We start from the raw sequence: 25,476 nt of genomic DNA, 5'->3' as shown, positions 1-25,476 counted from the left end.
CAGAAATAGGAAGAGATTGCTCTGATAGGAGAACGCCCCATTCTTAAACTGATATGGAATAAAATGAACAATTTATCTTTTATGCTGCTGATATTGAAACTAAATACTCGCAGTAGAAGAGTAGAGACATGCCTACTCATCTCTTTTGATAGGATACTTGGTAGAAAATTTGGGAGTTTGAGTTTCAAGCATGTGTTTTTAAAAATGTCTGCTGGCTGGCTTGAAATCGTGCAGTCTTACTCAAAGCAGCCCTCTTCTGCTTGCCGATACAATAACCCCTGTTAGCTACAGCTTTTTTATTTTAGCAAGGGTCCCCCCTTGAACAAACAACGCAGAAATGCCATTTTTATAAGTTTTTGCGAATCGTTATACCAGGAGTGCAGAAATAGGAAGAGATTGCTCTGATAGAAAAACGCCTCATTCTTAAACTGATTTAGAATAATATGAACAATTTATCTTTTATACTGCTGATATTGAAACTAAATACTGGCAGTAGAAGAGTAGAGACATGCCTATTCAGCTCTTTTGATAGGATACTTGGCAGAAAATTTGGGAGTTTGAGTTTCAAGCTTGTGTTTATAGTATAGGAGCTAGCAACGTTTTTGAGAAAGAATTTTAGGTTAGTTCGTCATATAATTACGGATGATGAAGAAGTACTCGAAACTACGTTTGTAACCCTGGAGAAATTTATTTGTCAAATGTATGGAGTTAAAAATTATTCCAATGTTCGATTCATTTATTTTCAAGTACGTTTAAGTCTAAAAAATCAGATGAGAATGTCTGGCAAATTTATTTTAAGTTTTTCTTTGCTTTAAATAACATAATATTAAAATTACAGACATTATAAAATACTTTGAAATTTTTATAAAAAAAAAAATCGCGTATGGCACATAGTTAGCATTGTAAAAATTTCGGGCAATAAAAAAATATGTCAGGTAGACTTATTTAAAAACAAAAAATTAAAAATTACGCCTTCTAAAATGTTTTTAAAATCCAGGATTATTACCTGGACAGGTAGGATGCGCACTAATGAACGCAACCGCTACCGCCAGCCAGATAGCTCAGACCTTAACCGAAAGTGCAAGAAGGACGACATATCACATAATCAGCTTACGTTGCTAGCTCCCGTACCATAAATTTTGACAAGATCGGTTCAGCGGCCGTATTATGTATGTAACAAGCGAACAACCATAAACTTTTGCCCAAGTAAACACACATAACATAAGTATAGAAAATACCTACTTGTTTTGTTAATGAGATTATGAGAATACAGTATGTATGTGGACTTGAAAACGGTACAACGTACTTGCCTTAATGACGATAACATTTCAAGGTCATGCATACCATTTCATTATAATGCTATAATAGTTACCACAATTAAATGACTGTTGAATCACAGCACTTGAAACTAACAGTACAGGCGTAAATGAGTTGTTAGCGGAATATTCCATTGGATCCCGTTAACATGTCGGCACATTATTCAGTAAGTAGGTGGATGAGAAATTCCAAATGAAGCTCAGGTATTACTGATACCATCAAACTCTACTAACATTATTGTTGTCGACAATGCTTTTTGTCAGGCCCTATTACTAAGACTACGGTGCCTTCCGTCTGTCTGTCCGTCTCTCTGTCTGTTCGTCTGTCACCACGCTGTAACTCATGAACCGTGAAGTTAGACAATTGAAGTTTGTACACATGATGTATCTCTGTTGCCGCTCTACCAACCAATACTAAAAACCAGAATAAAATAAATATTTATGCGGGCTCTCATACTACAGACATATTTTTTCCAATTTAATACCAATCTCTATCTTGAATTCCAGTGTTTATAATTGTCGCACTATTTCTAATTCGTCTCTTATTTTAACTTACGTTCATAAACGTGAAGCCTGCCTGCCCAGTTTCCTTCGAATCTCTGTACGTTAGCTCTTGACTACATCTCACCGAAATGTGGGAGCACGCTAATTTGGAAGGGGCGTTAATATTGCAATCCTATTCGGTTTCAACGTGGTTATATATCTAAGTCCTTCCTGGTAGGCTGGTAACATTATAGAAAGCCTAGATTTTAGGCTTTCATCACTTACATTCTTCTTGCATTGCTAAAAAAAGAGTGTTTGCATTTGTCCAAAGTTGCAATTAATTGGTCCGTAAAAATTGTTTGTTAAACCTCTGAAGCCGTTTAAGGATTATTGAATGTCTGAACAATTCCAATAACACTGCAATGATATAGTCGTCTTAAAACTTGATATTGTAACCGGGACAGTCTGCAAAATGGCGTATTTTTGGTTCGATGAATTCTTGATAAATATGGTTTGACTTACCAGGATAACATAGCTACGAGGCGTGGCATATGTTACTTTGCTCTGTGGGTTTATTATAGGTTCATGTAAAATTAATTAAGTGAAGCATCGTTATACTATATAGGTTAATGAGTTCTCAAATTATACGTCACATCCCCTCGGGACACAGACGTTTCACAAGGGCTCACTCACTAAACAATATTAAAATGTTTTCTTGCTTATTTAATACGGTATTACATTCTGATGAAAACGTTTTAAGTAAACATAAAAAAGAAAATAATGTATAAACTTTTACTCAGTAGGTCTATTAAAGAATAATCATCTGTAAAGGGGACACGGCATTTTTGCAAAGGAAAACTTTTAGGACCTTTCTAATTTTGACGTCACATACGTAGTGGGACTTCTAATCCTATTGTTTTGTCTAAAAACAATAGAATTGGAATCATTAAAAAAAACATTATTGCTTGCTTGTGGATTATAGCATGACCTTGACTAGTGAAATTCGGCCAGTCGTGTCCGAGAGGGATCTTCCTTAGGTAGGTATCAGGAACACTTTGAGTTTCTAGTCAGTAGAGGCGTAACCTCTGCGTCTCTCCGGGTCGTTGGGATGTCCCAGGCTTCCCCCATAACACTTTACGGAGTTTTTTTAAGAAATTAAGTCATGGAAGCGCGAAGCTTACATACCTGCGGTTAATATATACAGCAATAATGTATAAAAACACGCACACACAATTACGCTTCTTCTAAGGCTAGACGCAAATACCGTAAAAACGCGCAACTGATTAAAAGTGCCGTTTGCCACCTACAAAACAAACGCTTCGATGAACAGTTGCAAAAGCGTAATTCCATTACCGTGGGAGCTTTTCTCATGTTTACCACGGATCCGTTTTAATGATATATTATTACCTACCACATAACGATATTTACCACGATTACTTAAACAAAAAAATCGATAACACACTCATATTCTCTTTGCTTTAATATTATTCAACCCACTTTACAGACATCTTGACCTATTCAAGAAGCTCGTGAGACACGCTTTCAACGAAAAGGTAACTTATATTTTGTGCATAAAATTCTTGATAGGTACTTATGCTAAATATATAAGCGGGAAGTTTATATATATATACTTAACTCCGCAAAGAGACCCGCTTTGGACCAGCGTATGGAATATTTATACTTTAATATCTCTATGAAAGAGAAGCCCTATGCCCAGCTATCGGACATTAATAGGCTAAGGATGATAAACAATAATCACAAAAGTATTACCCAGAATGTATGAAAACCATTCCCTACCGGCCCACTTTGGGGCACGGGTGTCCTCCGTCAAAGAAAATGCTTAGGTCGTAGTCCACAACGCTGGTTGGCTTTAAACGACTTCGAGAACTTTCAGGCATGCCGATTTCGTGTTTGTGTTTAAAGAAAGTGATATTTTTATTTGCTAAAAATGCACATAACTTAGAAAAGTTAGAGGTGCGTGCTAGGATTCAAACTCGGCCGCCGAAAGTGAAGCCCAAGTCCTAACCACTGCAATGTAATAAGAAGAGCCTGTGTAGCTAATTATGTGGCTATTTAAATGAGTCCGGGTCGTGTAACGTGCTACCATCTTTTCTGTTTAGTTGTCAATGAAGATAAGTAAGTACATTTCTTGTCAATTTGTTGGTTGACGTAAAAACAAAGAAACATTTATCTTTACAAAAAATAAAACTATAGAATCTACTCACAAAGGGCAGGGCATACAAATCTTATGAACTGTGCGATACTTTGGTCTACATTTCAAAAGTAAATCTTATTATTAGAGCATCACAGGAGGCATAACGCAATACTTCGTATGCAATGCGTCAGACTCCTGTTGTCATTTATAGTATTTAATCCCACAGGGTGGTAGCCATTCATGTGTTTTGAACGAATTCAAACAGTTTTTATAAAAATAAATCTCTCAGAATAGCATTTTGATAATTGTTCATGGACGGGTTCCGGTACCGAAATGATATTTCGACTTTGTCAAGTGTACAATGTCTTATAAGTAGGTAGAAGGATAGTTAAAAGTATACAAAAATAAAATTGCAAATAAAGTCAAAATTCGGATACCGAAATTTTAAAGTTGTTCAAATAGTATACGTATGTTTTATAAGAAATTAAAGTCTTCGACTTATTCAGTTTTCTTAACAAAGCGAGCAAAGCGAAAATCTAAAATAAATAGAGTTGATAGAGTTTCTGAAACGCTACGGAAACAAAAAAAAAATATTTCTCTAATTTATTTTTAGAAATATGCAAACTAATACTTATACAATCTATACGATTCCTCTTATGATACGGAGCACTTGTCTAAAGCTTGGATGGTTTTTGTACGTTTTGATGTTTGAACTACCTATTGCGGTATTTACTGTATTGGTAATCCGAAATAGAGACTAAATCTGTATAAATAGGTAAACACATATTTAGCAAATTGTTACATAGATCGGGGTAACTGCACTGCGTACATGCTGAATGTACATTATAGTAAGTCTTATTATGTACCTTTAGTTCGATACTCCACAACTCCCAAGCTTCGATGGAAACAATATAATAGACCTGATCCTTCATCAACAACAGCCTAAATCAGTCCAATGGTAGACAAAAAGCCTCTCCCTACAGGCGCGTTTTCAAATAACCACCACGCTGGGCACACGGGTTTTTAATCGCAGTAGATGGTAGTACGATGTACGGCGGTAAGAAGAGGGGTGGTGATAGCTGTATTCTGACCACACTGCATAATTACATATTACCGATTTTTAATATGTAACCGTCTATATGCTTGGAGCGCTGGCTGGTAAACATCCACAAAAACACTGTCTACGCTTATTTTTCTTATGCGATGGTGGTGGATGTGAGAAGGAGCCCGGGGGAATCGAGGTAACGTGTTAATTCATTTCACTTGGACGTTATTATCATCATTATCGTCACTAGCCTCCGCCTCACGCCTTTTAATGCCCCATTGGTGGATGCACTCAGAGTAGAGAGTGTTTAAGAGCACAGAGTCAGCACAGCTTAAATCAGGGATGACATGCCATGCCATGCCAACATTAACCGTGCCCATCAGCTCCAAGCCACAGGGGTAGACAAAGGGGGGAGGGGGGGGGGCGTAATATCGGGGTGATACTTAGAATTTCTTGACAGAAATGCACAATATTTTACATTCTAAGGCCCGATCCAAAAGTCGAACCTCTTGATTCATAGTCGAACAGACTTACCTCAAAACTCACGAAGGGATCTGAAGTTATCGCTTGAAAAAGTTCGCTTATATCCAATGTCACCTGATTGATATCTACGGCGCAGCCAAAGACAACGCGCTTCCTATACCAGGTGTTTCAATTTCGTCCTAAGGTTATAGTGGCCTTAGTACGTTGGCACCCCCAGCAAGATCGATTATTTTTGATGAGCTTGGACGCCACACTATGTGTTTTAATCTTTAAAACAACAAGTCCATGTAAGTAATATGTACGTAAACATCAGAGTAATAACATTGTCGTGATGTGCTGTTCGAAACACGTGTGTGTACGGTCTGACACATCAAAGCATCTGCCAAGTGCCAACATACCTATTAAGTGATTTATCATTGAGCTAGACATATATTTGTAACACGCCACGCGACGCATGTTTATATAAATTAAATCGACCAGAATCACACTACACACACTTGATGTCCTATAGAGTTAGTATGTAAGCAGCCTTAGGCGCTGATAACAGACATACCGAGAAACTTATATCTTGTGTTGGATATAAGCTACCTTTGAGTATGTTGTTTTCATACAATTAAAATACCTAAATACCAAATACCAATCAATACTTGCGCAGACGCAGACACTCGAGTCCGATCGTTTCCACTTAGCACATATGGATTGCCAATCAAAAAGTGTAAGCAGCTAGAATTTAGCTGCTTACTAGCTTCCAGAAACTAAATGTGTACAATATAATTCAATTTCCATGCATGCATTTCAATTACATGGAAAATGATTGGGACATTAAAGCCGTGATAAAAATATAAGACGTTATAAGAACTGAAAATTGTCTTGTGGCAAAAACATGCACTCTCAGCCTATTAGCGTGTGTTACAGTAAATTTATAAAGTGGGTAAATAATTAAACTTTTGATAACTATACATTCATATTTGCCAGATATTTTATCAAATTTATTAGGATTATCACAATTACTCTTATAAGTATTATTAAGTTCATAGATAGTTTTCAAGAAACAATTAAAATTATATATGATTAACAACCAATGTTCATGACATTGAGTTGGTGGGTATTTTGATATAAATACGGCTGCATTATCGATGCACCTCAACATTCGCAAGGCCCGCAACAAGGCTGCGTATGTGATGGGTCGTCTCTATCCGATGATTTGCCGCAAAAGCAAAATATCCCTCCGTCACAAGGTAACCTTGTATAAAACGTTTATACGTCCCATTATGACATACGCCAGCGTCGTATTCGCCCATCGCCCTCACAGCTCCTACAGGAGCTTTCAAGTCCTGCAGAACAAATTTATGCGTATGACCACGGACAGTCCGTGGTTCATGCGCAACGTAGATCTCCACCGAGACCTCGATCTTCCCACCATAGCCCAGTACATGAAAACATTATCAAAGACCTACTTTGAAAATGCAGTCCGACACCCCAACCCCCTAGTGGTCGAGGCGTCCACTTATACCCCCGTCCCCGACGTCGAACCAAAGCGGCGACGTCCGAAGCATGTCCTTGACGACCCTGACGACAAAATAACTACCGACAACGTGTCCCAACAACACACACACACGCAACATCACAGCGTCTTCGCCGGCGAAGACGAGGGCCCCGATTTCTGACGTCATCCGGACGTGGATCCTTACCACGGTCACGGGGGCGTTCGGACTAAACAATAATTAGTCCAAAAGTCCACCAACAGTCAGATTAACGTCGAACCGAGCCGAGGCCCGAGTCCTCGCAGGAGGCACCCTCGGGTCGACGTCTCCCATACTCCCCCCGATGTCGTCGAGCCCTGGGGCTCTTCTCATGGCGAGCTTTCGCGCTCGCCCCACTCCCCCGGTGACGCCGTAGCAACCCCTCAGGTGGTTAGCGGCAAGTGTCCTTCCGAAAAATCAAAAAAAAATGCACCTCAGTCCTACATGGACTCGAATGATGCAAAGATATCTCCCGGTGTATTGGTCGTTTATCACGTGCTACTGCTGTGCACAAATCTCATGGGAGAGAGGATTTCAGAGCATAAGCAATCCAAGATGTGCCAAGCATACCACGGTAAAAGGCGCGTCCCATGTACTGCACAATAAATGCATACAATGTCCCGTTACTGAGACTTTACGCTGCCACTGCCCGATTCACAAACTTTCCCTACAGTTGCTAAGCGGTGGCCACCTGTTATTTCCATTCCAAATTATACAATGAGATGACAACTGACGCTTTAAAATTATGCGTTTTATATGAAGACTAGTTGTATGGAACGAACTGGGATGGCTATATAGCGAGGTCAACTGTCAAAAGTTCAATGTTTATCAAGCATATGAGCTGTAGAGGAAGAAAACGTGTCGCTTCCAAGGCACAGACCCACGTTGGTATGTCCACGTTTGCGCAGCGCCTTAGATCTCGAAGTGAGTACGTAGTCGTTATCTAACAAGACGCTACGACCCAGTTCCGCAATTGTTTCATGCGTAATCTCATGCGCTGCGATATAAACTACTCTATTTTACCTTCCACGCAGTCTGTTTTCTGTGTGTACAATGACATTATACACACAGAAAACAGACGCACATCAATATGTATTAAATACTGATACCTACTTTATATGTGCGAAAGTGTTTGTTTTGTTGTTTATGTCTTTACATACGCACGCCGTAACCCATTAACTCCTGGAGGAATTATTAAAAACCGAAACAATTAATACTTGCGGAATTATGAAAAACCGCAATAAAACAGTAGGTTGTTTAGCGGGCAATAGCTACTCACGTATATTTGACTATCATATTCATATTGATTTGACCCATTACCGGTCCAATACAAGGCACGGGTCTCCTCAGAGTGTAAAGAATTTAGGCTGTATAGCAGTATTAGTAATACTGCCACATTAGGCATCTACGCCTCAGATTAATCTACACAGGGCGGCACGTTGCAGAAAAATTCCTTGCATGTCCTGCGTAATGGCCCTGTTTAAGGGCATCGGCCTTTAAACTATTCTAATTTTCTCTATTTACCATCAAGGCTCCCTGCTTCGCCCGTCAAATATAACAGTAAGAAATAATAAGTTAATAAAATGTGAAAAAGTCGATAGACATCTCACACATTTGAGACAATATGGAGAACTCTCTGGTATGCAGGTTTAGCTCGCGTTTTCATTCAACGTTAAAGTAAGCTATATTTTACTGCTTGAAAAACGGACGTAACTCCGTAAGGGTTGCGTTGAGGGGATCGAACTCTGTCCCCGAAACGGTAGTCATACCTACTAGGTGACTAGGCTATCGCCACTATGTTTGGCTATAAATTCTTATATAACGAGAAATGAATAAATTCACTTTTTTTCTTATTTATTTATACCCGTGCAAAGCCTGCATGCACGGCCAGCATAAGGCGAAGATAAAAATTATACTCCCTCCAATTTTATATCCCCTGAAAAAGGCTAAATTAAACATTTCTACCTGCCAAAGCACGGCAACGGGGAATAGGAGAAATACGCGTACACGTAAAATATTTGGATACTCCCTTACCCCGGGGGATAAGTGTCCCCTGCCCATGTTAGCCATGTTGAGATCAATGAGGGTTTATTATCATTATTTTTCTTTGTGCAGGTGGATAAGCGTCGCGGTAACTGGCATGGGTGCGCGGTGAGAGTCCGATTGCTACAACAACATGATAGAGGGCGAGAAACAGCAGAGCGCGGGCGGCGCCAACGCCGCACCGCAACACAGGAAAGGACACAGGTCTGTAGAGCGATTGTGTGAAATATGTTAATAGATCTCACAGGTCTGTGTTTATCATCATCATCATTGACCACCCATTAGCGACCTACTACATGCATCCATGCACTTTTCCTAGCATGAGAAGGGTGACAGCAGCATTCTCTGGGTGGACATAACCATTACCATATTGATCTGAGAACTCTTTCAGGAAAATGTTTACAGACACATCAGAGAGATCCTTTGCGCAAATGAGCTAACCGTTCTGTCACCAGATGAGGCAATCAACCGCGGTTTAATGTCTCCCAAGAATTGTTTTGAACTAAAACTCCATGGCCCTAGAATCCCACAGCAAACGGAACAAATATTTAATTCATTATCTATTAAAGAGGCATACTTTACGATTCTTGCCTTTTTCAGCCCTCTCCCGGTCTTGATGCTGTATCCGTTTAGTATACTTGTGACTTTCTGTTTAACATAGAGCAAATGGCCTCGCCTTTCATATTGCCGATCTAAAAATAATCCTTGATATTCGATTTGGCACAAGAAAAAAGACGACTAAGCCGTAAAATTAGTACAAAGTCTTAAATTGTTTACCTGATTGGGAGCAGGGTTGGGTTAGGCGTATAATTGAGCTAAAAACTTTCTCAGCCTTTTAATCTGGCGACCTTCTAAGAACTCCAAGAATAATGTGAAAAGTAGGAACTTTACGACGTTCTTCATATTTAATATTTTACCGTTATTTATTGGGATCTTTCATTTTATTGTTTTGCAACAATGTCCACCAATTAACTCCCAAAATTATATGTTAAATAGGTACGTTATTTATGTTATACATCTATAGTGCCTATAATTATAGTATTTAACCTACAATCCAATGTATTTTTCTCGAATAGCGGAACCAATGTTTTCCGTGAAGTATTGAGGTATGCTTGGAGTTAAAATCGGTTGAAGGAAAATATCGTAATTTCCTTAAGATAAGTTCGGGAATAATATCTCAGGCACCACAACTGTACCCAACTGTAAAAAAAATTACCTTATTGGACAAAATAGGTGCAAAATAAGAGAACCGATAAAGACAAAAAGTATATCGGTTTTAAATGTTATTGTTTAAATAAGCTACTATGAGTAATACCCATTACGTACACAGTTACATCCTCTGATCTCGTACCAACTACCAGATAACGTTGTCAGCGTATCTGATATTGCTATTTGCGACACCTGGCCCACATTCACACCTATCGCACCTGAGGTATAATCGTACTAAGTTTTAGGTTTAATCGTCTACGTTTAGTTTAGTGAAGCACGAAAAATGTGAATACAGTTTTGATCCTCCATTTGCATTTGTCACGACTTGAGAAAGTGAAATCCGCGAAGGCTTCGCGTTATAATGACGTCATTGCGGTCGCGAAATTGTGCCGTGTTGTGAACATACTGTAGGTCGTATTTGTGTTTTTCTTTTGTTGTTCGCGCCGACAATATGTCGGATGTAACAGCCGAGCAGCTCCGATTACTGTTGGAAAGGTACCGCTATCGATACAAGTTAAACATGTGTTGCCCACTTTTATCTCTCTTATTGTCTCATTTTTACCCTGTGTTGTTTCATTTTGTATACATTCATAAGATGCTTCACTATTGTATGCTTATCCTATTAATTGGACTTTAAAAAAAGGTGAAAGTATTTCATTATTATCGCATAGGTGTTTATATTTTTATGTCGGTACGTATCATACCGATTTCTCCAAGATTGTGGGCCGATGTTCTTGTTTTTTGGAAGCTTTCGATTATGTTTAAAAAAAGCTTTTAATCGGAATTAATTTTTGAATAATATACGTACAGTGGACGCAGCTACCTAATATAACATTACCTATCTTAAATATCAAAGTAGGCTCGCAATTGAATGGTTAATTTTCTAGTATCAAACCGCTACTAAAATCAGCTTAAGTTCGTTATCACTTATACAGCAAGCGCACTTAGCGGTCTATATATGAATGAAAATCAGGTTCTGCTTGCGCGCCGGTTCTCTCTATGAGAATACAAAGAAGTTGACTTAGTATAACTTCTTGATCCATAGTTGAACATTTCACATCATAGACAAAACAGCCAGGCATATAATGTCTTGCGTTGAAACCTCATTAACACTAACCTTTTTGTTTAGGAGGCAAGAATCAATGTATGCGATGACGGGTCTCTACGCGGAATCAGGGTGCGCCGAGGGAGACGCAGCCGGTCCCAGCACGCCGCCGTTACCTGCGCATCCCTCCCACCCGCCACGGGAATCCACCAAGTGCCACAGCAGAAACCCTTCTGCTGGTATATGCGACAGGTATTCGAACGTTACCAGTGCATTACAGATCCAACGATCTTGCTTAACCTGCCTCTCTACGCTGCTCTCCCGGATCTTAGCGCATGATTTACCATGTTTCTACACACTTGTGAATTATTCTGCACGGCCATTATAGATTGCCATAACTACTTTAAACTAATTAGCCAGGATAAAATTAGGTTAAAAGTTATCCCCAATCCAATGAATAGCCAATTTAATCGGTAGAGCCTCAATCGCTAATACTGAGTGTACTATTTTTAATTCAAGTTTCTCATTAGGTACATCTATTTTACTCTGATTTCTTGGTATTTGTCGTACTTAGGGTAATTAAATGACCTTAAAATCATAATTAAAGACACTTAATCCTGTCGTTGTATCGAAAATTAACTTATTTCTAACTACTTTAAACAAAAGTTGCACAAAAACCTAATAAATACTTTAGACTGGCCTCTAATTCATATAAATTGTGCCTACTTATACATATTGTTTTGATTTTATTTTAAACTTGAGCTCTGCTCGGGCTTTTTGTAGAGTTCAAGTCAAGATCAAGTGTTATCGGTCTGATTACCCTGAAAATAATTATCTTTAACTAACGTAATAAATAATAAGTTGAAAACAAAGCAATCTTCAATCAGAAATATTAAAATAAATGATAAGTCATTTATTTGGATCTTTCTTAATTATAATACAGACGCGGATAAAATGCGTTCCTGAATTCTGTCAGTCAGTCATATAGATAAATAATAAATAGTTAGTTGACATAACCATTCAAAAGTAAATATCTACAGTATCGATAAAAAATACTGTTTTCTGAATTTAGCGCAAAATTATAAATTGATACAATACATACATTATTTAATCATAATAATCATTCGTTAGTAGGTTACAAACAAAATTATCAAATTGTAAACCCCTCAAAAGTTACATGGCCCATTGAGTCATGACCAGTCAGGAATGGACTATTTAAACGGCCAAACTGTAACACCTCATTACTCATAAGTATATAATCGTTGTCGTTACAATTTCAATGAATTAATTATGTTGCAGAGAGAAGGAGCGAGAAAAAGAGAAACCGCACCAGATATTTCCAGAAATATTAGACATTCCTCATGACGCACGAGATTGCGGGATCCTATCTTGGAGGCCGCTTTTTATCCAGAGATTTTCTAGTATTAAAGTAAGAATATTATTAACGTTTATTATTTTCCCTGTTGCAGTGCTGTGGCAGGTGAACACATTAATTTTATCCCTTGTCAGGGGATATAATTTTTGTTTTCTGCTTATGCTAGCCGTGCAGGGTCAGTTAGTACACAGATCGGAGAAAGCAATCTAGACAGAGCAAACATGCAGTTAACGCCAGTAAGGGTTTGATAAAAATTACTACAGCCGTACGATGTTTTATAATACTTAAAAACGCAAAGTTTCAAAAACCCTTTCTGCATATCTAAAAATCAGCGACGTTTTAAATTACAACTACAAAGGAATATAAATAATTTTTAAACCCTTATTTTGTTTTCGTCATATTTTTTGGTGTTACATCAAATATATTCTCAATCACATACGAGGTTTGATAATTCAAAAGCTGTTGTTTTGCATATATATTGGAACACTGCACTTCGTACATGCACAAAAGCACTGCGTACTCTATTTTTTTTGTATAATTCATAATTTATGCATACCCTGGTCTAAAACCCTTTGCACGCCGTTGTTGGAACACGAACAAATTTTTAACATGCTTGTTTCCTTTTACAGGTGTTCGTATTTTTCCTTTCGTTCCTAGTAACATTGCAACAAGCATTAAGCTCGGGCTACATAAACTCTGTGATCACTACAATCGAGAAACGTTTCGAAATACCCTCGAGCCTCTCGGGGCTCATTGCGAGCAGTTATGAGATCGGTAACGTTATTACCGTTATATTCGTTTCATACCTTGGAAGCAGAAGGCACATTCCTGTGTGGATCGCTGTTGGTAAGTATATTAAGCCTTTTTAAATAACATATCAACTTAAATACATTCACCCTAAAAATTGATTCAAAAATTGACTTTAAGGTATCCTAGAAACCCAAGGACACTCTTCGCAAAGTATTATAAAAAATATAGTACTATTGAAAAGTTCTTTCACAGATAACAGAAGCTTTTAAATTACTCTATCCTGCTGTGAAAATCTTGTCGTTACATTATTCAACCTTACTTATATAATGAATGTGAACGTGTGCTTGTTTGTTTGGTTGACGCCGTCCTTGTTTTTATACCAGGAAAACAAGTTCCCACCGGATTTGTTATAAACCTTCATATACGCGGGCGAAGAACACGGGCAACAGCTAGAATCTAATATTGATGAACTTCATATTCTTTTATATATGTTGCGGAGAAATAATAAAATCCTCCGATCAGATCTCCCATTTATTCTACAAAATTCATTTCACCGTATTGATTACGAGGTGTGGAATCGAAATGAAGCGAAGCTAAGCCCTAAAATTTTAAACCATAAGTTTGATTGTATTGTGGATATTTATACGCTTGAACGTTTCAGGTGCCGTTATAATGGGTATCGGCTCGCTAGTGTTCGTCGTGCCACACTTTATAGCGGAAGCGAACAGCGAAATGATGGCGAACAACAAGTCTGATGATAACATCTGTCGATTGCCGCGTGCGATGGACCAGGATATCACGGGCCTCGGGAGATTGTCGCAAGGCCTGCCGCCCAGCAACTTGAGACCAGATAACTGTATTAAGGTAAATAATTGACGTATGAATTAATATAACTTTCTTGCACATCACACAAAACAAAAAAAACAAGCAACATTTTTCCAGCGTGCGTATAACTGAGCAGCCTTATCGCTACATCGTAATTTATTCCAGGTATCAAACAACGTTTAAACTCACATACAGTAATTAAATTAATGAATGCAGTTTTATTGTACGCAAAACTACAGAAAACAGAAAAACGAGGACTATTCAACTTATACAACTAGTAGGCTTTATCGCTACAACGCGGTTATTACAGGTAACCAATGGTGTACAGGGACACAGTTACAAAACAAATTTACTTCATAAATCAACGAAGACAGTCACTTTTATTGTACTCCACATAAAACTCAACAAAAACAAGCACATTACAGCTTTACAATTTGCCGGACTTATCGGTACATCGAGATGTATTCCAGGTACCTAACTAATGGCGTAAAGTTACGGAATAGATTTATCTCAGTGAATGAATGTATGAATGAATGAATACAAACACTTTTATGGTACTCCATGCATAACTTAAAGAAACAAGCCCAATACAGCGTATTCAATTCGGCGACCCTTCGCTGCATCGCGATGCCGTTGATGACCGGGAATAAATCACGATTTAGGTAGGCAGGTAATCAATAGCGTAAAAGACACAGTTAAGGAATAGATGTAAGAATAAAAGAATTCTCACCCTTCTATTGTAAATTAAAAAAAAAACAAAAATATAAATTACTAATTGAACCAAATTAATCAATAGTGTGTAAAGCTCTCCAAACGTACCTCCATTTGGTCTAAGAAGGAGTACTAATCATGAAATTCCCCTGTAACACAGTTCAAGTCCTCCAGAGGTTCAGCTGCCCTTATTATTTAATTACCCTTAAAATTTAGTTCTAAAGTCCCTTGTTATATTTAATCAATAAAATAATGAAAATTTAACTTATTTTGAACTTTAACAGGGTAGTGTAATTTGTAAAACTATAACGACTGCATTATCGTTTATTATAAAACTGGAGATTTTATAGCGTTATATAATACTAGTTTTATAACGGCTTTAAATTTATGCAGCCAAATAAGTTTTTTTTACAACCAACTCTTTTATTACACTAAAGATAAAATCACTGGCCTTACTTACGCTAAGAAAATTCTTAATCCCATTATATAATAAACACCAATAAACGTGAGAGGAAAAACACCTGCTGCACTTAGACCTTAGATTTACTACATATAAATGTAGTATTTAAGCTGAAGTTTCACCTGAGACAAATAAAAAAGTCTACTATGGATCAAATTTTTTCTGGATTCCATACCATTTTCTGCCTCTATCGGCAACCCAGTTTATGTGTTTAATGTATGCATCTCCAGTACTGATTTGTAATTGGTGAAAAATAACTACCAATATCACAGAAAATAATAATTGTTTGCATTAGGGAACTCCCTATAGCGCGTAACGGCAACGCAGTGCGGGGCGGCGGTATAAATCACTGTTCCGCTCATTCACATTTATGGCGAAACGTTACAACGCCATAAATTTGAATGACGATATAACCATAACATTCAAACGTTGCTATTTAATTTAATTTAAAACTTTTAATAATTTAAAAATAAAAAATTCTTTATTACGTTTTTTTTAATTTAAAAACATTTTGAATATTGCCTAATTTCTAGCGATATCGTACATTGCATTATTAAATTATATTGGAAGTGCTAAATGTAACTGCCTCTTTAGCACGTTCTACTACGATTCAGAAAGTTCCGGGCTCTACTCCCGCTTCGCGAAAATTTTGTATATGGATTGGAATGAAAAACAATACAGTACCAGCCCGGTGTTAAGAATTTGAAAATGCCCGACCCCGAACCTCAAAAATTAATTACTTAAGTGATAACAATCGTTAAAGCCCGCCAACCTGGATTGGATCAGCGTAGTGGATCTATGCTTTAAAACTCTCTCTTCATTGAAAGAGGAGGCCTGCCCAGTGCGTTTTACTCACATCAGTATCTAATAATATAATTAATATGAAAGTTCATTTGTTTGTTTGTCCTTCTTTAACGCCTCAACTTAATTTTGGCCATAGAGTTAGTTGTAAGGGCGAAGAGTAACATTGGCTACTTTTTATCCCAGGAAAACAATCTGTTCCCGTGGTATTTGTAAAAACACCGTAAAAATCGCTCCCGAAGAAAGTATACTATAATAATGAGGATACAATGTATACCATGTTGTTACAGAGTACGCCCAGCACTTTCGTTCCTGTTATGGTATTCGTGGTCGCGCAACTGTTGCTCGGGTGCGGGGGATCCCCGCTGCTGACCCTCGGCACCACGTACGTTGACGACCACGTGCGTCCCGAGTCATCGAGCATGTATATTGGTAAGTTGAAAAAAAATCCTGTGCAATTCACACATGGCAGAAGTTAATCTACTGAAAAGTAGCCGTACGAGAGATTGAGTAGGTTATAGTGTCAGTAGTATAAGGTTTCATATTAATTAAATAAAGAAAATACAGAATACTCCCAGCCATTATGCAGTGCATTGTGTCCAAAAACAGTGAAAACGCCCCGCGCACGTCTGACTTACACCCGCGGAATTTTGCTAGCTCACAAAAATTTTCCCATTCTTACATTATATGATGAACGCTTAGAACATTAGAGGTTTCAATGATCGCTTGCCTCAACGGTGAAGGAAAACATCGTGAGGAAACCTGCATGCCTGAGAGTTCTACAGAAGGTTCTCAAAGGCCCACCGGGCTGACCCCTAAAAATTAGAAATTATAAATTCCCCAATTGTTCCAGCCGTAAATCGAACCCGGAACCGTCAATTTAAAACCACAGCGCTCACCACTGCGTCAGGGAAGTCGATTAAGATTTGACGTGTTTCGAAAATAATGGGGTGGCTCATATCATGTTAAATTAGGAAGTAAATACAAAAGAGTTTTTAATAGAGAAAATATTAAAACGTACCGCACTGCAGACCGTTTACTTTGTTAAAGTTTGCTAATCATTCTATCAGGATGTAATCAGTGTGATACATTTTATATGGTAACGTGATGTAATAAGTCGTCTGACTCATCCTCATCCTCTAAATGTCAAGTATAAATAAAACCAAATGTCAATGGACCTATGAGACACTCCATAATATCGTGATTAAATTGCTAGCCAGTTTCAACACGACAGGTATCTGTCGTGAATGTATGACGGACATGCTAATTAGTTAATTTCTTTACAAAATAATATAAAAATATCAAACTCAAATCTACAGTTCAACAAACTGTAATATTAAGGTTAATTTAAACTATAATGAACCTAAACTCGCAAGTGCCGCCCAGCTGTTTAGCCTCGCGAGAGAAAAGGAAAATTATCGAAAACTGACGGCCAACCTTCACTAGTTGGAGAGGCACCTAAAGAAGAAGATACCTAAACTCTGTTGTATTGTAAAGTAGCTTAATTTACGGCTTTTTTTACTAGTTTTTTAATGGCTCTCTACTAAATTCAAAGATAAATCTATACAAATAAAATTGAAGTGCCTTTCTGGGATTTCGAAATAACTGCCTCTTAAGATGCTCATATGAGCATCTGTTGATAGCATGACCGAAACGATTTAAAAAAATGTTTGTTTATCTGTAGATCTATAGACTTCTTATATTAATAAAGTCTGAACTGCTTTTAATGCAACTTTTTCAGTTAGGTAACCAGAAAACTTTGCAACGAGTGCTCTGGAATAGGTTCCCTTTAATATTCCGATGATAACGATGATGACGAGATGATGAGATGTTTTTATACCCTATGATAAGTAAAACAGATTTTTTTTCTTCAAAATCATATTAGTTGTTTTATTCCCACAACTCTTATGACTTGCGTTACTGAAGAACGAACTAGTTTCGTATGTGTAGTAAATATAATACAAATAGGTATTTAAAAGATAAAAGAAGATTTTTTATGTAATGTACGCATGCATGTCCTCGCCGACCTTTTCATTACCTTTTCACGCAGGGCGCCGAATGTTCTCCATTGCTCGTAACCGCACTTTGTCGCTCATAAACTAAACTGCGCAGACACAGTTCAACGAACCTTGGCTACCTAGACACGACTGTGTAGACTGGTATTGTACTTATTATGGGTTTCAGTGGCCACATAAAATATTTGCTCCGCAGGCGTACTTGAACTTTTGATTAGGATGTGCCTACTCTATACATCATCATACATCATTTATGTATGTGTTGCTAGAAGGCTTGCTAGGAGTCGTCGAATTCATCATAAATTAAATTTTATATTTTAATCTAAATACTAGGTTGTACAGTAAATTTGTATAGTATTTTTTTTTAAAAACGAGGTTATAAATTTTTGTTTACTGAATCGTGTAAAGCGGATATAATATAGACGAGCAAAATAATATAAATATTTTTCGCTGTGAAGGACAACGATATTTAAAAAAAGATATTTAGTAATAGTTTAAGTTCTTTCAACCTCGCTTACAGCATGAAAAAAATGCAACGCATTGAAGCAGTGTGTTGTGGTTTAACTTTATGTCAAACTGAGGGGGGATACCCAGTTCGAACCCGGATCAAGGCCAATTTGGGTATTTATATAATTTCTAAATTGGCTTTGGGAGAGACTTATTACCACCCGACCGGCTAATGATTAAGCGTTCTGCTACATCGCCGCTTAGAAACAGATTACGGGTTTGATTTTCATAAAACTGCCATCAACTTTTAATTTACTGCGCTTCCATTTTGAACGCGTCAACATCTGTGATCAGTAAAATTATTACACAAAATTGGTAAGACCGCAATTAAGGGCTAACTTGTTATCAAATAAAATAATAGGAGCCTGCTCTAAAAAGAGCCAAATTTTCGCCGAGAGATCTTAAAGCTGCGAAACATCTCTGATATTCAAATTCCTCGTTGCACCGTAAAAATACATGCAGAATATATTAGGTCCGTAACAAGAAATAAACCGATAACGTACGATTTTATGAACATTTATATTTTATGCAGCAATAAAATGTTTACGGTATTTAAATCGATCGACTTATGATACAATCAATATATCCGCTTCTACGATTACAAAGTAGCTTGAAATTTCTACAAATAAATGGTTGTATGGTTGTGTCGGTTAAACCCCCAGACTACTTAGGTTCAACCACTACTACATAAAACCGAACTAAATAACAAATAGACAAGGAAGACATAATACATATAATAGGTTTTAAACTCACCTGTTGGTTTTCTTTTGCGTTAAGTTTTTTTTTTTTTTTTAATTAAACGTATTAATAAATACCAGGGGTACTTATTAAATTAAAAGTTGTATATTTTTCAACGTAAAATTATATAAAAAAACGCCTTATATTAAACAAAATAAAGAGTACTAGGCAGGTATATTGCACTGGCAGTTATAGAGTATCGATCTCGCATGTTTGCAAATGGTAAATCAATAACGTTTGGGACTCCGCTAAACTGTAACCTCGACGACTTAACTAACCCCTAACGCGATAGGTTCTTCGCCCTTGACCCACCCCCGTCAGTCACAACGAATGCCACACAATTTGGTAATCAAAATAAAACTTCCGTGTTTGATAGGCACAACTTCGCAGTAGCTGTCATTGCGCCCTTGGGAAAGGTTATAAATTATTTTGAGGTTAATTACATAAATTGAATAAATAATTCGCTATAGGCGTTGGCATTTTTTGTAGGCAAAAAATGCTATCGTTATCATTTATAAAGCTGAAAATAGCAGTTCAAACTTAATTTAAAGAACGTTTAATTTAAATTAAATAAAAACGTAATTATAGATTTTGTAAAATACTTCAATGATATGAGTAACATGTCCTACTACATACTTTTTAATAAACTTTTGCACAGAATGCACATGCTTTTCTGTTATACGTGTAGGAGTCCGACCTCTTTACTGACGCACACACACTAAAATCATCATATACTCGTAGATGGGACGGATCCGTTAAATAATCCGTCCTCTTTACACATACACACAATAAAATCATCACATAGGTGAGACGGATTGCCCTTGATTTGCAATTTGTTATCCGTTGAGGCATCCGTCCTATTTACACACACACTCTAAAATCTCATCATATATCTTCGAATAATGATCCACATCTTCATCATGATGATACGCTTAGACGATTTATGGATAGAAAAAATATAAAACTGAACTTTCTACATTTTATTTCTCTTTGCCGGATTATTATATTACAGTATAACGACCTAAGAAATAAGTCCTTTCGCCAATTAGCCTCAAGTGAAGCAGTTTCTTAGAAGCATTAAATCTCGTTTATTTGATAAAAAAATTACATCAAGTAACAACAATTTGCTAGCAAGCGTTATTTTAATTTAATATAAGACTATCTAAGGCTTCAGTTCATGTGTCTTGACCTAGTATGATGCCATGCTCAGGTGAGGCCTATGCCAAGAGTCTCTTGACTTTGAGACCATCTTCGAAATAGAATCAATTTCTTATGGTAACGTATTTTTTCTACTTTTAGTTAATGTACTAAAATATTTCCAGGGGTTAAACCTTTGCGTCCAAACAGTCACTAGCAACACATTTAGTATATCCATTTTTCGCATCAGATACCTACAGGCAATTTTTTTACCGTCATGGTGTTTAGGCTAGTATATATGAATGAACTTTAAATAACACCTTTAAATGTTCATAAGACATACTTATAGGTGAACTGGCATTACTGAGTTATTTACATCGACTTTCAAATGTAGGTACATACTAACTGCGAAATCCGTACCGTTTGCGGACCGGACCGCAGAGCCAATGTGACCTAGTTTCGGGCCGCAATATCGGTAGACGAGTTAGTATTACTGCATGCAGCCTTTTACCAGCTGTCGTCGCGGTTTTTCGAATAAGATACTAGTTATGTTTAGGTACTCCGAACTTTGGTATTGGCGAATACCTACCTTGCCGATATCATGAAGAAATAGGTTAATCGGAAATAGCAAATGTTCAAACCTCAAACACATTTTATGGTTGATAAGTATATTAAGTATATTTTAATGTTGATAAACAAAAACCACCTTAAATACTGTAAATATAAAACATACCTTATAACTATAAACTATAAACGGTCTGAACTGATCATTCGAAATCGTACATTAGAAAATTAAGTATTGATCAGAGAAATCTATTATATCCCCGAACCATTGTATACACATACACACACATTAACGTAGTAGGTACCTATCTCAACACAGATATGTAACTCCTTGAGTTCTGCAGCCACCCTTTTTTTTGGAAGACAAATTTAATTTTTGCTTTTTGAGAAGAATCAATTCCCTGATTACTGAATGTAAAAGTTTGTAAATATGAATAAATACTAGAATTGCTGAAAATGTTCGAAATGTTTTGTTTACAGGTTGTATGTACAGTATGGCTGCTTTTGGTCCGGTTCTTGGATTCTTATTAGGTGCATACCTACTGTCATTTCACATGGACTCTTTCTCTGGTGATATAATTTCAATAGGTGAGTTCCGATCAAATAACATATTATTCTACCTAGTGATTTACTCACAGTTATGTATAGTAATACACTATTGTTTCTCTTTTAGATCCAGGTGACCATCGGTGGGTTGGTATGTGGTGGGGTGGCTTTTTGCTCTGTGGCCTTCTCCTCATTCTGGTAGCCATTCCTTTCTTCTCATTCCCAAAAGTATTGGTTCGCGAGAAAGAGAAGATCCGTCTCGTTGAGAAAGCGGCTGCTGCTAGTGGCACATCTACGGCCAAGACGCCAGCGAAACCACAATCAGATATAAAAGATACCGGATATGGAAAAGATATAAAAGGTAAATATCAAATTTTCACGGCCACTACTAACTATTTTATAGCCAAAGGTATCTTTTCGTTTTTATACTGTTTTTTTTACGTACGCAATTGTTTATTCAAAATGTAACGATGTACCAGCATCTTAAAGTCAATTAAAATGTAACCCCAACTAATTTCAACCAAATAATAAAATGAAACCCTTGTGTCACCAGGTGGGGCAGTTCTATATTGTTTTATACTTTCCAGATATCCCCGTATCAATGTGGCGCCTTCTAAAAAACCCAGTATATGTGGTTACCTGTCTGGGTGCATGTATGGAGCTCATGATAGTATCGGGATTTGTTGTGTTCCTGCCGAAGTACCTCGAGACACAGTTCAGTCTCGGAAAGAGTCAAGCCAGCGTTTTTACAGGTATGATGCGACTTGTGATCTTAGATCTACGGATGTTTTAAAACAATGCACAGTTTAAAGACTTGCATAAACTACCTTCCGCACTTGAGGTAGAGCTGCCAGTCCGCATTAAAGCATTGAAGATAATTAATTATATACTTATCGGTATAGTTTACAGAGTTTTTTTTAACCTGTATTCGATGAAAGCTTTATGTAGATTTGGAAAAGTTACGGAAGTTTGGAAAGTAGGTCATATTCAATGAAAGTATGAACGAATTTTCGGTCTTGTAAATTATCTTATTTCAAACTTATTTAAGTTGTAACCATGTTTAACATGAGTAATGACATAGTATTCCCTTCACGGGAGTTTTAGCTCTCTAGGTTGTCAATTGAAACTCACAATCGCGAGAGAAAAAAAAGAGTTTAATGGAATTTACATAATATTCTTTCTGTAAGCCCGGAAATGTAAAAACAACACCTTATAAGGTTATATAATAAAGCTGTATCTGGCAACCCTAACGAAACCTCACACCATTGTGAAGTAACTTAAAATCTGCGTGTTTTTGACTTAAGAGGTGTTTTATGTATAATTTTGTCTTTAGTGAGTTAGTTTACATTTTTTTTTTTAAACTATATTGCACAAGCAAAAATACAATGTACAAAAGGCGAACTTAATGCTTAACACACTACCAGTCAACCTTTGTTCATTCTAAGAACATGTCGTAGGCGCAAAAAAGTAATAATAATAAAAATAATGTATGATAATTTTGTATAATACAATATATAATGTATATTGATAATATAAATTGTATATTTTTCTAGGTTCGATAGCTATACCCGGTGCGTGTATTGGAATCTTTATGGGCGGCTGCCTTCTCAAAAGGTTGGAGTTGCGGCCAAAAGGCGCTGTGCAGTTCGTGCTTATATCCAACACCATTTGTCTATCTTGCTACGCGCTTCTGTTCTTCCTGGGCTGCGACAATATCAAAATGGCCGGCACCACGATACCTTACACTAATAACAGGTAGCCAGATGATTTTTATAGAAATTTTATAGTTTACGTGTTTATTCGATGTTTTTTGAGTGATTTACAGATTATTGAGATCGATTTATGTTGGGACAATATCAAAATGGCCGGCACTACCATACCTTACACTAATAACAGGCAGCTAGATGAACTTTGTAGAATTTTATACTTTACATGTTTATTCGATTATTTTTTAAGTGATTTACGGATTTTTGAGATCGATTTATGTTGTGACGTGTGTTGACAGTAAATTTGACACGGCAAACTTATCTACTGTTTAGCGATTTCAAAACTAATAATTCTATCTTAACTGCAGAAGTGTGTGTTCAGTGTACAAATACTGATGAGTCCCGAGCTTTGTGGTCTTTTGCGTGGGCAGTACCGGGATCGATCTTTGGCAATTTGGATTTTTTTCTTAATTTTCGTGTATTGATCCGTTAGACAGCTTCGGCTGTAACCTATACATAAATTATCGCTACCGTTAAATACCTACCGCTACGATATTTAGCTTAAACGATTATTTGGGTGTTTGGGTGTATGGGTTTAAATTAACTGTCATACTTGCATTGGGACAAATTGCATTGAGTTTTATATATTTTTCGGACCTATACAAATCATCATCATTATTATCAACTCTTAACTGAACAACTATATCTAACTCTTATACAGAGCACGGGTGTCCTTTAAAAATGAGGCCGTAGTCCGACACGCTGGCCAATTGCGGATTCTTAGACTTTACATACCTTTGATAAAGCTACGGGGAACTCGTTAGGCATGTAGATTTCCTCGCGATGTTTTTTTGAAGTTAAAAAACGCACATAGCCCCGAATGGTTTGAGGTGAGTGCCGGGGTTCGAAATCGGTCTCCACGAAAGGGACCGAACCTAACTACTAGGCTATCATCGCTATAAATACTTCGGCATAAATCACGTTTGTATCGTTACATCTTAAAGCAACCTGGAGCCGTTCAAAGTGAACCTGACTGCTGCTTGCAACTTCAACTGCCTTTGCACTGAGACGGACATGGAGCCGGTGTGTGGGAACAATGGTCTCACCTACTTTTCGCCATGCCACGCCGGTTGCGCGGCCTTCTCCTCGCGTTCCAACTTCACCAACTGCGCATGTGAGTTACACATTAAACTTTCGTGAGAAATCCTCAAAGCTACCACCATTCAGGTATTAATATGGCTTCGGTCCAAAACAAGGGAGCCTCATCATCATTCTCATCACCAACGAAGCTCCAAAGCCCTGAGTGGAGGTTTGCTAAGTGTTACAGTAAATTTTGTAAAGTGGGTAAATAATTAAACTTTTGATAACTATAACTTCATATTTGCCAGATAGTTATGTTCATGACATTGAGTTTGTGGGTATTTTGATATAAATACGACTGCATTATCGTAAACCTCAGTCCTACATGGACTCGAACGATGCAAAGATACCTCCCGGTGTCGTAGTCGTTTATCATTAGTCAAAGATTCTACACCAGAGGTGGTCACTAGCTGTATCCATCCTACAGTAAAAACCCTGTGTCCCTCTCTAGTCCATCCAACCAACTAACCCCTACCTCGTCTTCGGCCTTTTCATCCCTCCAATTTCGCCCTCCATCAACTTTTTAGAACTCTCGTATCGTCCATGCGTTTTAAATATCCCTCCTCTCGCAATCTTAACAGTTTAATGGTTTGACTTCATGATTATAGATAGTATTGTTATGTATATCGGGTATCTTCTCTTCTACTGTCGACGGTAGACAGCATCCATATTCCATGTCCTAGCTAATTAGGTGTGTGTAAAAATTTTAGTGCGACCAATTTAGTAGTTTACAACGAAATTGGACGCTAGGCAGTAGGCTATGGTTTATTATATGCTTCAAATTAACAGATATAAAAAGAAAATTCTTATTGGTTTACCGATCGTAGATTGAACAAGTTGTTCTGAAAGGAGGGTAGTCACTATAAACAGACAAGACTTCTCGTTTTTAACGTGCGAAT

The 25,476-nt window shown here is 37.3% G+C and overlaps 1 protein-coding gene across 2 annotated transcripts in view; it reads left to right on the top strand.

Annotated features, from left to right (window-relative positions):
- The window catches only part of LOC120634460 (solute carrier organic anion transporter family member 5A1-like), a 72,809-nt gene that overhangs the window by 41,070 nt on the left and 6,263 nt on the right, over nt 1-25,476 (top strand). For both annotated transcript variants that reach the window (XM_039905058.1, XM_039905047.1), the window contains 11 exons: nt 9,121-9,252; nt 11,387-11,554; nt 12,602-12,731; nt 13,307-13,523; nt 14,089-14,291; nt 16,515-16,656; nt 21,666-21,773; nt 21,859-22,092; nt 22,319-22,483; nt 23,285-23,486; nt 24,442-24,611. In XM_039905058.1, the coding sequence (XP_039760992.1) occupies nt 9,182-9,252; nt 11,387-11,554; nt 12,602-12,731; nt 13,307-13,523; nt 14,089-14,291; nt 16,515-16,656; nt 21,666-21,773; nt 21,859-22,092; nt 22,319-22,483; nt 23,285-23,486; nt 24,442-24,611 (1,810 nt within the window). In that variant the 5' untranslated portion in view covers nt 9,121-9,181. The remainder of the gene's footprint in view (nt 1-9,120; nt 9,253-11,386; nt 11,555-12,601; nt 12,732-13,306; nt 13,524-14,088; nt 14,292-16,514; nt 16,657-21,665; nt 21,774-21,858; nt 22,093-22,318; nt 22,484-23,284; nt 23,487-24,441; nt 24,612-25,476) is intronic.

The sequence above is a fragment of the Pararge aegeria genome, chromosome 2 (assembly GCF_905163445.1).
Source record: "Pararge aegeria chromosome 2, ilParAegt1.1, whole genome shotgun sequence".
In the NCBI taxonomy this organism is placed as follows: Eukaryota; Metazoa; Arthropoda; class Insecta; order Lepidoptera; family Nymphalidae; genus Pararge; species Pararge aegeria.
Note: the sequence above shows the minus strand (reverse complement) of the source record. Positions and strands in the feature narration are given on the sequence as shown.